The sequence below is a fragment of the Aphelocoma coerulescens genome, chromosome 2 (assembly GCF_041296385.1).
Source record: "Aphelocoma coerulescens isolate FSJ_1873_10779 chromosome 2, UR_Acoe_1.0, whole genome shotgun sequence".
NCBI lineage: Eukaryota > Metazoa > Chordata > Aves > Passeriformes > Corvidae > Aphelocoma > Aphelocoma coerulescens.
Window position 1 is genome coordinate 77,895,106 of NC_091015.1, and position 13,005 is coordinate 77,908,110.

A 13,005-nucleotide genomic window follows, 5' to 3' on the forward strand; every position below is an offset into this window, starting at 1 on the left:
GATTTTCATGCTCCAAGCCATAGCTATTTCCATATTTTTGTGACTTGATGACTACTTTCTATAAACTGACAGGTTAGGGGCTCCACAAGTATTGTCTTTTCATAGCCATCACCTCTTTAAGTCCTCCTTAATTTCCTTAAAATATGTTTTGAAAATAAGCTTGACTGGGCAATGAGAGTAAGCAGGGGAACAAAAAACAAAACCAGGCATAAATACAACAAATCAAGCATCTTCTTTAAAAAAAAACAAAGAAAAACCCCCAAAACCCCCGAAATTATTCAAACAAAGGAGGAATGGTTTCAGGACAGTAGTCCTAGAAACCAATGCATCTATCTGTCACAGGATTTACCCTTGTTGCAGTCCCATAATTCCAAACCTGACATGAGTCATGATATAAAAACTTTCCTAGAAATGTAGTAGTTACAAAGCCCCTTAACTACAGGATTTCCTCCTTAGCAAATAAAAAGCTGGAGCATGGGGCTTAGAGGGGGAAATAACTTGTCTGAGAGGCTATGAAAGGATGGCAGCTAAGCTGGAAAGGGTAAAATTAACATTTGAACAATTCTAGCCCAGATTAGTAGTGATGATTGAGCCAGCAGGAATATGCTGCAGATATTATTAATATATGAGCACTACTGTAATTTGCTGGTGATTGTCAAATACTTACATGTTTTGGATTCAAGTGGAAAAATATAAATACTAATTTATAGGTTGCAATATGTGGTCACTTTGGGGAAAAAAGATAATGGAGAAGGGAGCTACTTTGAAAATAATTCTTATATTTATTTATTGCCTAATTAACGTAATATTTATGTAACAGTGAAGGAGTGAAAAACTATTATACATTATATATTTATAATTCATTTAATTGATAATTAAATTTAATAATAATGTTAGTTGAAGTATTGAACACTTCCCAGTGTAAGCTTCATTTTGTCAGACAGACTCCAGCTATATTTTGCCTGATTTTGGAGGAGATTGTTTCAACAAAACCAATTCACTCATTTTTAAGCCTGAATTTAGAAGATTATAGATATTGTCAAAAAACCTCCCATATAGTAATTTCAGTGAGCAGTTTCCAAGCTTTTATGATGTGACACAGAATTTAATAATAGGATCATTTTTTTGTGTCAGTTCTAATAGCTTTAAAAAGTCCCTTTTTTTTCCCTGAGCTACACAATTGCTCCTACTTACAAAAGCTATGCAAAGTAGAACATGGACAGAACTAATTCCTAACAAAGAATACATACTACTCCTGTTTTCTACTAATAAACTAGTAATTGTTCCAGCTAAACTGCCACCTTTCTGGTATTCCAGGTCAGAACACTGAAGGCTGCAGCAGCTGTAGCAGAATTTGTGGTCCAGGTTATTCTTCATTGACCATATAACCAACAGTGAGCAGTGTGACATGTATTGCAGATTAAAAAAAAAATGTGTAAAAGAAGAAACAAACTTAGATGCAATGGCCTAAATAGGATCAACCTGTTCTAGAAATTATTGAGTTTATTGAGCAGCGGGGGGAAAAAAGTCACAAACAGAAGTTAATACACTGTAATTTATAAGTGGCCAGGAGGGAGGCAAGTATATTGAAAATATTCTAATGCTCTCACAGAATCACAGGATGGGTCAGGTTGGAAGGCACCACAGTGGCTCATCTGGTCCAACCTCCCTGCTCAAGCAGTGTCATCCCAGAGCACTTGGCACAAGATGCATCCAGAAGGTACTTAAGTATCTCCAGGGAGAGAGACTCCACAGCCTGTCTGGACAATCTGTTCCAGTGCTCAGTCCTGCACAGTAAATAACTTCATGTTCAGGTGGAACTTCCTGGGCATCAGTTTCTCCCCATTGCCTCCTGTCCTGTTGCTTGGCACCACTGAGAAGAGCCTGGCTCCATCCTCTTGGTACCCTCCCTTCAGATACTGACAGACATTGATAAGGTTCCCTCTCAGTTGTTTCTTCTCAAGGCTGAACAAGCCCAGTTCCCTCAGTCTTTATGGTAAGAAATGCTCCAGTCCCCTAATCAATTTGTAGCTCTCCACTAGACCTGCTCCAGGAGCTCCATGTTTCTCTCATACTGAGAAGCCTCTCTTGTACTCTGAAGTTGTTTTAAGTGTACAGTGATTTTGTGTTATTTTTGCATTTTTTAATAGTTGTAAAAAAAGACTGCTGCTTTTTTTTTTTTTTTTTTTAGCCTGTGTGTCCAGTGGTAGCAAACTAGGTTGCTTAATACATATCTCTTACTATAATTTCTGAATCATAGCATCAATTAGGTTGGAAAAAAACCTCTGCGATCATCGAATCCTACCTATAACTAAACACTACCATGTCAACTAGACCAAGTGCCATGTCCAATCTTTCCTTAAACACCTCCAGGAATGGTGACTCCACCGCGTCCCTGGGCAGTCCACTCCAGTGTCCAATCACCCTTTCTGTGGAGAAATACTTCCCGATGTCCAGCCTGAAGCTCCCCTGACACACCTTGAGGCCATGTCCTCTTGCCCTGTCGCTGGTTACCTGGGGCAAGAGGCCGACCTCCACCTGGCCACAGCCTCCTTTCAGGCAGTTGTAGAGAGACATAAGGTCTCCCCTGAGCCTCCTTTACTCCAGGCTGAACACCCGCAGCTCCCTCAGCCGTTCCTCACAGGACATGCCCTCCACACCCTTCCCCAGCCCCGCTGCCCTTCTCCAGACTCCTGAGCGTCTCTCCTCCCACAACAGCAGTTCTCAAACCCGCAGGTTTGGGAGGGATCGGGGATCCTTGGGGGCGGTTCCCGCGGCCGGCGCGCCGCGATGACCTCACTCCGCGGCTGCGGGCCGGGCGGAAGCTCTGCGGGCGGGAGGCCGGGGCAGGGCCGGGGCAGGGCCGGGGCGGCGCGGGCTGCGCTGCGCGGGGCCGCCGAGCGCCATGAGCGGGGCCGGCCCCGCGTCCCCCGGCCGCGGCAGCGCGGCGGCCCCGCCGCCCGCCGACAGGAGACGGGACTCGCCGGCCTCCGGGTCCCCGATCCAGCCCATCATAAAGGGTAAGCAGGGAGCGGTGCGGGCTACCGCGGGTGCCGAGCCCGCTGTGTAACCCCGCGGCAGCGGCGGAGAGGCGGCCCAGGGGCCCGGGAGGGGAAGCTGGTCCCGTGACCACCCAGGACCGGTCCCAGCTCTCCGGGATTCCAGCGCCCTCCAGCCCGCCGAGGTTCCGCGGCGTGTGCTGAGGTTTAAAGCTGGACAGCTGGGAGGCTTAGCTGGCTTTCATCTCTCAGAATTGGAAACCAGGGTGTCTCTGTGGCTTTATTTCGGGGAGCCGGGTCGGCCACGGAGGCCCTTGCCACGGGCATGGAGTTTCTTGGGGAAGCACTTGGGTCTTGTTTGCCCAAGTTTTGTCCTGGTTAATCTGTGCGCAGAAGCGTTTGGACTGGGAAGTGGTTTATCCCATGCTTTATTTACTACAATCATGTCTTTCCAGAATTTCTGAATAATCGTTCTGCACCGTTTTGGACGGGGTGGGGTTCAGGGTGTGGAACAAATCCAGGTGGATACAGTAGAGACGGGGAGCCACAGGGCAGGTCCAGCAGCTGAGGCAGGAGAACACATCATTTAGATGGCAGTGCCGGCTTAAAGTCTTTTTTGGGACTATGCTGTGTATTTCTTGAAACAGTATTTGCTATGCTCTCACAGTGCTTTTCAATTTAGCAGGCTTTTTCTTTATGACACGTGAGCCTGTTTCTCCGCACATACTTAAGTAGTAAATACTCTTTTTCCAAGACTTTCAAGTCTGGCCCTGGAATACAAGAAAATGCTGACAGTTTTCCTCTATAATGAGGATTCCTTTTGTCTTTTACTGCAGAAGATTCCCACACTTAGCTGTTAATCTGTTAAACTGCAGCATTTAGTTCTGTTCTTTTACCAGCATTAGCAATCGGATACAGAAGCTGTAGTGAGCAGAAAGAGCATTGAGACAAAGGGTGCTGAGCCACAGAGGAGAGCATTCACCCTCACAGAAAGGTGTCTTTGGCATCTGGAATACTGGTTCGTTGTGTTTTATCTAAGCTGATGGCTTGCTGGATAGATAGGTTACCCTACAAATACTGTTTTGATGCTCTTTTGGTTTTGTATGTTCTTGGTGAGCAATAGTCCTTCCTCACACTGAGGTATGGTGTACTGCCTGTGTTTTGTAGCCTGGTGTGGGAGTGAGAGAAAAACTAAAATTCTGGCTGTCATTAATCTTCCAGATGTTGGGGAAGTCTATTCAAGACTGCTGGATCACCGACCAGTAATTCAGGGAGAAATACGTTACTTTGTTAAAGAATTTGAAGTAAGTATTTGTATCTTCTTGGCTGCTGTCACAGTCTGAAACTTCGAAAAGCTTTAGCATCTTTTTAGATACCATAGTAGGTACATAGCTTTCTTCAGAAGGACTTGTCATGGATTTTTTCCCAAAATAACACACCTGCAGTATACATCTGCATCTTTAGCAACCAAGGCGGTAATTTATGTCTTTTAAAAGTTTTGAATGGGGCATGTGTTTTTTTTTTTCCTGCAGAAGACTGGCAGGAATATTGATGTAGGAGAATAATGTAGTCCTAACATCTTAGAGAAGTCTAGTTGGTTCAAGGAAAGTATTGTTGGCCAGTATGGGTTTACATTTCATTGAGAAACTACTTTATGCCTCAGCTGGATTCAGCTAGCATAGCTGTAATTTTATTTTCTTTGGTTTTCATTACACGAGACCAAGTGATATTACTGGAAGAGAAGAGCAACACTTCATGCAAAGTAATAAAATCATTAAAAATTGAATGACTGTTATCTGATTGGCTGCAAATAAGGCTGAAGTAGTGAAGGTGTAAAAGTGTTTATATACAGCTTTGCCTGCAAAGTATAATTTGGTTTCCACAAGATGGCAGCAAAAGTTTAGAAAATTTGAATCTTATGCCAGCAAAAGGCTGTTTCTGAGTAGATTTTCTTTCTTACAGTATGTGGAATTTAAAGTCAGTCCTGAAAATGCAGTTACACCTCAAAATTCCAGTATGCAGACCTGATTTGAATGACAATAAAATGTCTTTCCCCCTCACCACCCCCTCCCACCCAACCCAGATTGTAGCTTGTATTTCAAGCAGGTCTGTTTTGTCTGTGCTGGTTTAGCAAAATACAGATGTGAAGTAAACTCCTATCAGATCTGTATCATATGGGCTTGAGAGTCATAAGAAATTATTTCTTTTCTCTTCTTTCCCTAACTAAGCTATAAGTAGTTTTACATGTCATTCCACCGGATGGAAAATATTAAACTCACAGACAAAATTAGAACTTGTATCTTTAGGCTGATAATTCATATATTTGTCCCATTTCACCTGAAGTCTTGTTCTGTTTCTTAGACAAATTTAATATATTCTTATATCTTTTATTGAAATTTAATTACTGATTTATACTTTTATGGGAAAAATAGCAAAGTAGAGGATTGTTTAAATTTTTGCAGTTTAGAATTTCTTCTAAGTGGGTGGGCTCAGGACCCCCAGCACCCAAAAACTCCACTTGTTTCTAACTTTGAGGTAAGAGACACTTTCTTGTTGTAGTAGGATACGTGCTTATTTTTCAATGATTAGCACCTAGTGTGCAAGGAATGGAGATCTGCACTCAGGAAATCTGGAGCCTATTTAATTAAGGTGTTTTACTTGTCTGTGCTTATGTTTCTGAAGTTTTAAGATGGATGTGGTAATCCCTGTCCCACTTCATGTGATACAGTGTTTTTTGTCTATGCAGAGTTTTTATCTAAAGTAAAGCCTGGTGAAATTCAGAGTGGGAATAGTGCTGTGGCTTCAGAAAAACAGATTTTTTTTTTATTTTTTTTTAATTTAGACCATATAACAAGATCTTACTGTACTTGTAATTAATCATGATCAATAGTGAGCTAGAAGAGCTGCCTCTTTAGTCAGCTGTGTTATGTTATTTTTTAGTCGACTTCATTGCTTTACTTCAGTTAAAACAATTTTACTTGCACTGTTTTCACCTCATGCCATGCTAAATGTGGAGGGTCAGACATCAAGCAAGCAGAATCACTGCTATGTTATTTCTCAGTAACAGCTGAGTTATAAAAATAAAAATGCTTTCAAGCTGTGTTGCTCTCTGTTGTTTTAGAGATGCTGTATATTATCTATACAAAACAGCACATTTTTCCATATGGTGTGTAACTGTCTTTTCTCACAAGGGCCAGAGGAGTCATTCAAAGGATTCTTGTATTTTAATGTGAAGAATGGAGCATTGCTGTCTTTTTTTGGCAATTTTATCTATGTTGTTAAATAAATAGAGTTAACACTTTAGTAGGTAATGATCTAGTCTTTGAGATGAAGCTATTAGTTTATCAACTGGGAAACCGTCTTTAATTTGCAAAGTAAAATTCCTTGCTAGCCACTCACTTTCTTTCATTTTTGTGGCAGGAAAAACGTGGTCTCCGAGAACTGCGAGTACTTGAAAATCTAAAAACCACGATCTTTGAAACAAACGAACGTGTTCTTCCAAAGTGTGAGCAGGCAATGCAAGACAATTTGAGTGAAACCTTCAAGAGATGTAAGCAGGTTGCTTCTTACTGCTCTTGATGCATCGTTTTGAGGAGTAATTTAAATAGTTTGCATTCAAAATATGATTTGTAAAAACATTACCTCACTTGGGTAATTTTCTACTGTTTAACAGACTGTGCTTTGTTCTCGTTTCTGTGAAATTTTAAAAGGGAAACAACAGGAACATTTTTAATATGTAATAGTTCAGCCAATCAGCTCTTGCTAAGGTTACATTAAAGTTTTTTCCTGGTTTGAGTAGAAGTTGTTTCAGCTCATTCTTTTCCTATTCAATTGGAAATAGTACTCCACATTGACTAAAGCCATGGGCAAAATTTCAGTTTCCTGGTTTGTTGCAAACATGCTGTGGTGTTACCTTCAAGTTTCTTAATTTTCCTTCAGGAGTGCATAATACTGTCTCCTATCATTTAAAACAAAACTTGCCACTGTATAGCTATGAAATGTATTATTATCATTATCTTCAGTCACAAATTGGGAAGTGATAGTGATTACATGCTAATCTTAGTTTCATCCTTATAATAATTAATATATTTCTTTAGTGCTCAGATTTTAAAAGAAAGTTTAAGATTTGTACTAATATTTAAGTGTCTTTTTTTTTTCTTACTCATTCAGCAGGATGGCTTCCTCAAAAGAGATTTTAAGAGAGTGTGGTAGCTTTAGCTGCTAAATTTATGCAGTTGAAACATGCCACTGTGGGTTTTGTTACAATTTATGTGTGGCATGTTGTATAAGCATTTAATTTCCTATAACTTATTTATATGGCATCTCGCATATGCAGAATAGCAAATGGTAGATGATGCTTTACCCATAAAAGGATTGCAGGAAAATATTGAAACTTAAAATTTAGTGATGCAAATAAGACATATGTTCTAATACCATCTAACTGGGGTGAACCTTCCATGCTGCTCCCTGACCAGCTGTGCAGTACATCTTTAGTAATAGAATCACAGAATGGTTGAGGTGGGAAGGGACCTCTGGAGGTCATGCCCAACCTCCCTGCTCAAACAGCAGCAGCTTGAGCCAGTTGTCCAGAACTGCATCCAGTTGCTGCTCTGGGAAATAAGTGTATTTAATTCTGTGTTAAAATTAAGCGTTAATTAAGTTGGGGGGGAAAAAAGTGTGTAGGAATACAGTTCCTATTTCCTTTGAGAAGTTTTCCCAGGCTTAGTCTGGGAGAGAAGAGACTGACTCCAGCATAAAGATGTTGTACCTGTGGAGTCCATACACAGCTGAAGGGGAAAAAATAAGGAAGAAAAACCCAACTAAGTAAAACGTAGAGTTTGGTCACCTGTTTCTACTTACTGACTTGAGAGTGGTTTTTGATGTCTTCTGAGGTGCTGAGTAGTGCACTCCAGCTCATCAGCAACACTAAGGGTGTGGGCACAAGAGGACCTCACTGCCTGCCTGCTTTTGGCTTCTAGAACACACAAAGTTGAACTCTGCAATAAGCCTACTTACTTTTAGAAGTGTAAAAGTTTTAAGTGTAAAGCATTTTCTGCAAGTACAGATGACTCGAGCAGAGTTAAGTGACACACTGGAATATAATCTTCACCTTGCAACAGCCTCACATCTCCTAAATCTCTTTCAGGCAAGTTTCTTTGATTTACAGCAGCAGACTGATCTACTGCAATTTGTTGTTTCAGTGCAAGCTGCCAACGCTATGATCCATAGACTCCAAGAGAGGGAGTATGAAGTGAGAAAGGTAAAGGATGGATGGATAGATTTTTATTTTGTCATCTAAGAATCTCGTGCTTCACAGCAAGTTTATCTGCCTTCAGTATAGCAAAACTTAAAAACTTATTTCTCTATACCTTATGTACTTCCAGTAAAACTTCTTTTGGGGTGATTTCTGCCCTTATAAAATGTGCACACTGCAAAGTTAATGGATCTACCTAACTCTTCCTACAATCTCCTGATACATGGAAACTATTTTTTTTTATTTTCCCTCCTAGCTCAAACTATAACATTTGTCACGTACAGGGAAAGCTTAAATATAAAAAAAGCTTATTTTCTGTGGAACAAAAAACATCTACTAACCTACCAGAATGGAAATGTAAATCTTTCCTAGTTAGCTGAGAACATTGACCATATTATATATATATTGCTTGTTGAAAAGGAAGTGGTTTTTTTCACTTGTGGATGGGTTATTTAATGAAGGGCTATATTATAGGAACATGCGAATCATTGGAACCTTTTCAGTTGGCTACACTTTGCTTATTTGAAATACATGTGCTCTGAATCTAAAACCTGGAAAATTATACAAGAAATTAGTTTCCTGTATTCCCATTACTACTTCTTTATTGTGTTCCTGTGTTATCTCTTTACTTGCAAAATGCTGTTGATAATAATTTGGTTCAGAAGTACTGGAGACGTTTCCATGGCCATCAAGCAAAACAGGCTGTGCATTGATGGATGTAAGCTGATAGTCATGTTTTTCTTTCCTTTTTTTTGTAATTGATGAAGATGGGCAGTCCAATTGCAATTGAATACTGGTACTGTGCAAACAGCACACTGCTGAGCACTGACAGAGTTTGCTTGTGTCTAACACTACTGTAGATACTGGTAGAGAGGTAGGAAATTCTTACAGTTCTGCTACTGTTTGTTTGAAGCAAAGCTTTAATAAGAAATTTATAACTTAGAAAATGAACAGTCAGTAAGAATGGTGACTATTCTTTTTTCTTTAAATATTAGCTCTATGTTTACACCCTTTTTTTTTTTTTTCTTTTTTAATATGTAGTGGAAGAGTAGTTATAGGTATTCTGGATTCATAGCATTTCTTAAAAGTTTGTATAGTAAGACTTTTTGGCTTGAAACTTTCCAAATGGGAGCAATAACAGGTGGGTAACTTTTTAAAAATATAGATAAAAGTTGTCATTGTAATGCAGCCACTTGAGGAGAAATACCTTTTCCTTACTTTTCTGAGATGATGTGTTCTGAAAAAATAATGGGATTTTGGTAGAATGTAGTGTCAGGTTTGGGTAGGTGATGTGTAATTATGTCAAAAAGTATTTGAAACACCAATGTTTCAAAACCTGTTGACTACAAAGTAGTGTATCAGTCAAACTATTAGTACACACTGGTGGATTTTGTTAGTAGATGTTACTCTATCTGTTGCAAACAAAATGGATCTTGGCATAATGTTTTTAAAGTGTATAAAATGCTGCACTGAAAAAAAATTGTGTATTTAGCCGTGCTGTGTGAGCTTGAAGAACAGCAGAGAGAGTGTTTAAGAATACATAAATGGGTTCCCAGTGCCTTTAGTTGACAAAAATGCCATACACATGAAAGTCATTGCTGATACACTGAAAAGGAGAGGGATTAAAAATAAAAGGCAGGATTAATCTCTCTTTTGCTGGGAGATGGAACAAATGGAAGAACAACTGCCTAGATTTTACAGGTGCTTCTCTGCACCTGTAGTAAAAGGGAGCCAGACTGTTAATACAGCTTGCAAGCAATCCACAGAATTGTATTACATTTTGTCATGTGCACTGAATGTGTGCATGATCTCTCTTTCTAGGTATCTAGACGTTTTAAATTTTTTTTTTTCAAGATAAGAGAGTGAACAGAATTAGATTTCCAGAAGCAAAGCAGTAGGAAAGTATGAGGGGAAAAATAACTTATTTATCAAAGAAGACATTAATCACAGTGAGAGCTAGCTGGCTAAAGCAGAAATACTAGCTGCCAGTTTCAAAACATTTAATATCTATGTTGTTATATTTTATAGAAATAGCATCATTGCTAACACAATCATGTTAATAGTATTGCAGACATTTTGCCACTTTTTTTGGATTGGCTATGCAAAAATAAGTGGGGTTTTTTTAGTGTCTCCTTTCCATATGTCTTCATGCTAGTTTTCAGATACTTTAACATTATGTAGCTCTGATTAAACCCCCTGTTTTAATATGGAAATGATTACTAAAAACTTTGTATTTTCCTCCCCTCAGCTTCAGGCAGACAAGGTGATGGCTCGTGAAGAGAAGTGCATCGCCCACTGGGAGGAGTTCATGAAAGAGCAGCAGAACAAGCGTGCGGAGGTGGACGAAGAGCACAGAAAAGCCATGGAGCGCCTCAAAGAGCAGTACTCTGAGATGGAGAAGGAGCTGGCCAAATACGTTTCTTTTTAAGACCTTTTTTAATAATGCTGCGTTTGTGCCATGCTCAGTTTCTTCTGATTTAAATTGGGGTTCTTTTGGAAAGCTGAAATTGATAGAAAAAAGGAGAATTTCCTCTCCAGGCTTGGTATGGGAAGAAAAGGTTTGCATACTTTCAACTTAAGTGCCTATCTATGCTTGTTTGATTCAGGGCAGGTGGAATGCCAGTATTTCTTTGTTTGTTGGAAAGTGGAACTGAAAATTGTGTGACTACACCAGCTCAGGGAGTTGCAAACTGGAGTTCTCTCCCATCAACAGAGTATCGTATCATTTGGGAAAACAGAGACTAATGTAATATTAACTATCCTGGCGTGCAGCTGCAGCCCTTTCCCAAAAAGTAGGTTGATAGGTTCCAGCCATAGTTAGCTGAGAATTCACTGGGAAAACTCTATATTCTGTTTGTAGATTTCAAGAAAATAAACTTGTCTTACGGAATATTTTACTTCGAAAATTTAGCGGTGAAAGATCTCAACAGAGTTTTAAATCAAATTGTAATTCAAACTTCTGGGTTGTATGTTCAGTATTATGAAGTAGAGTTGCAATTTGAATGGTTTTTGCTAACATAAAAATTGTAAGGTAAGCTTGGTTAACAATTGCTTTTTTTTTCTCCCTGTAAATGTCTCAGGCCTCTCTTTTTAAGCTTTACTGTTCTAAGCAAAGCCACAACAAGCTAAAAAGTAATCATGAGAAGCATATCAGTCTTTGTATTAGCTTTGCAGCTAGTACAGTTTTACCTTAAATACTTGGCATGCTGTTGGTTTACATAGGATAAGCTTGTCAGAACTTTATGAGGCAATTGAGGTTAAGATTTTTGTTTCTTTATCAGTGTAACAGATGAGCAGATTAGTGGTTAAATGCCTGCAGTACTGATCTGCTTTCTTACTAACTTACTCTTACAGTGTATGTGAAACTCCTGCGCTGCTTTCCTTTATTCCAAACTTGCAGTTACCAGCAGTGTAACTGAAGAAGTTCACTTAATCAGTTCATTAACCAAGGAAAATGAGACGTAGTACCTTAATGAAATTTGCTGCAAGCTAACCGTTAGTGCAGGAAATATCTTTCCATAATTTTGCTGGTGTCCAATGTAGAATGGAAACAGGTAAAAATAAACAGAATTTACACTTTACCTGTATTGCAGCAGTAATACACCAACAAGGGTTGCTTGTGTAGGCTCATGGCTTGGTTTCAAGGCTCCATTCCTGGCAGCATGTTGATAGTGTGATTAAAGTTAGTAGAGGAGATGGAATAAGTATTTGAGATTTCTTTCAATAACACTGAATTCCTGCCAAGCTGCTCTGCCTGCTACCATAGGCCCAACAGCTTCATCAATCATCATCGTGTATCTGGACTGAAAAGAGGAGTTGCCAACACTGGGGCACGCTGGAATGTTGTTAATTCTCTGTTCTGAATGGAAAAAACATAGATGTCTCAAAAGGATCCCACACATGTAAAATAGGAAAGCCTCTTTCAGAACATCTCCTGTCTGAATAAAGGGTGACTTCTATAATATTTCTCAGCTTGTGTACCCATGGTGAATGTTGTTACTAAGCTCAGACTTTTCATTTAAAAAGAAAAAGTTAGTTCTTGTCTGTCTTTAGAATTGGGTATGGAATAGTTTTGTTTGGAGCACAGATTGGAAGTGGCTTCTCTTACCAGATTATTTGATGTGTATGTGCTCAAAGCCCAAATATGTTTGTAACAAAATGCATTTAACTGCATACTGAATTAATTTATATTTTTGCACTGATAATTTTTTTTTAAGATTTAGATATCTAATTAACTGTGCACTGGAGCTGTAGATTTTAGTATTTCATCAATTTGAGAGCTCTTAAGCAATGACGCAAGTGTTACAAGTTGGATATTCACTGGAAAATAAAGTGGTATTTCCAAAACCTGGGATGTGTGTTCCTGATTCTTTGGAAAGCTTCTTAAGTACTAACACTGAAAATGTATTCCTCTTTCAGAATGTTTTATGCTGAAGAATCTTTTATGCTGGAGATCATTGGAAAGCACATTTCTACAAAATCTCTATCTACCTAATAATATAATAATAATATAATTTGGTCAATGTTATTCATTGAATGAAAACTATCTGTTCCTGAAATAATTTCATTTAGTAACTTTCACTTTTTTTTGCATGATATGCTATAGGTTTTGAGGTACTTGGAAACGCTTAATCATCTTTGAAGCAACTTGCCAACATTTGTAGCAAAACCTATTTTTTCTGTCCAAATGCTTAAAAAAATTTCAACCAATACTTGTGTCCAATACTACCTAAATATGTCTGACTGATAAAA

At 39.1% G+C, this 13,005-nt stretch overlaps 1 protein-coding gene across 1 annotated transcript; it reads left to right on the top strand.

The window, feature by feature from the left end:
• Positions 1 to 2,877: 2,877 nt before the first annotated feature.
• Positions 2,878 to 12,600, top strand: BLOC1S5 (biogenesis of lysosomal organelles complex 1 subunit 5). Its single transcript, XM_069008144.1, has 5 exons — positions 2,878 to 3,020; positions 4,221 to 4,303; positions 6,420 to 6,549; positions 8,201 to 8,259; positions 10,502 to 12,600. Exons 1-5 carry the CDS (start codon positions 2,906 to 2,908, stop codon positions 10,679 to 10,681), a joined length of 567 nt encoding a protein of 188 aa, XP_068864245.1. The 5' UTR covers positions 2,878 to 2,905; the 3' UTR covers positions 10,682 to 12,600.
• Positions 12,601 to 13,005: the final 405 nt, after the last annotated feature.

Excerpts from the sequence above, each read along its gene's own strand:
- BLOC1S5 (XM_069008144.1), top strand. The coding sequence starts at position 2,906 with ATGAGCGGGGCCGGCCCCGCGTCCCCCGGCCGCGGCAGCGCGGCGGCC. Across the intron at positions 3,021-4,220 it reads GATCCAGCCCATCATAAAGG|ATGTTGGGGAAGTCTATTCA; the intron begins GTAAGCAGGGAG and ends TTAATCTTCCAG. Across the intron at positions 8,260-10,501 it reads GGGAGTATGAAGTGAGAAAG|CTTCAGGCAGACAAGGTGAT; the intron begins GTAAAGGATGGA and ends TCCTCCCCTCAG.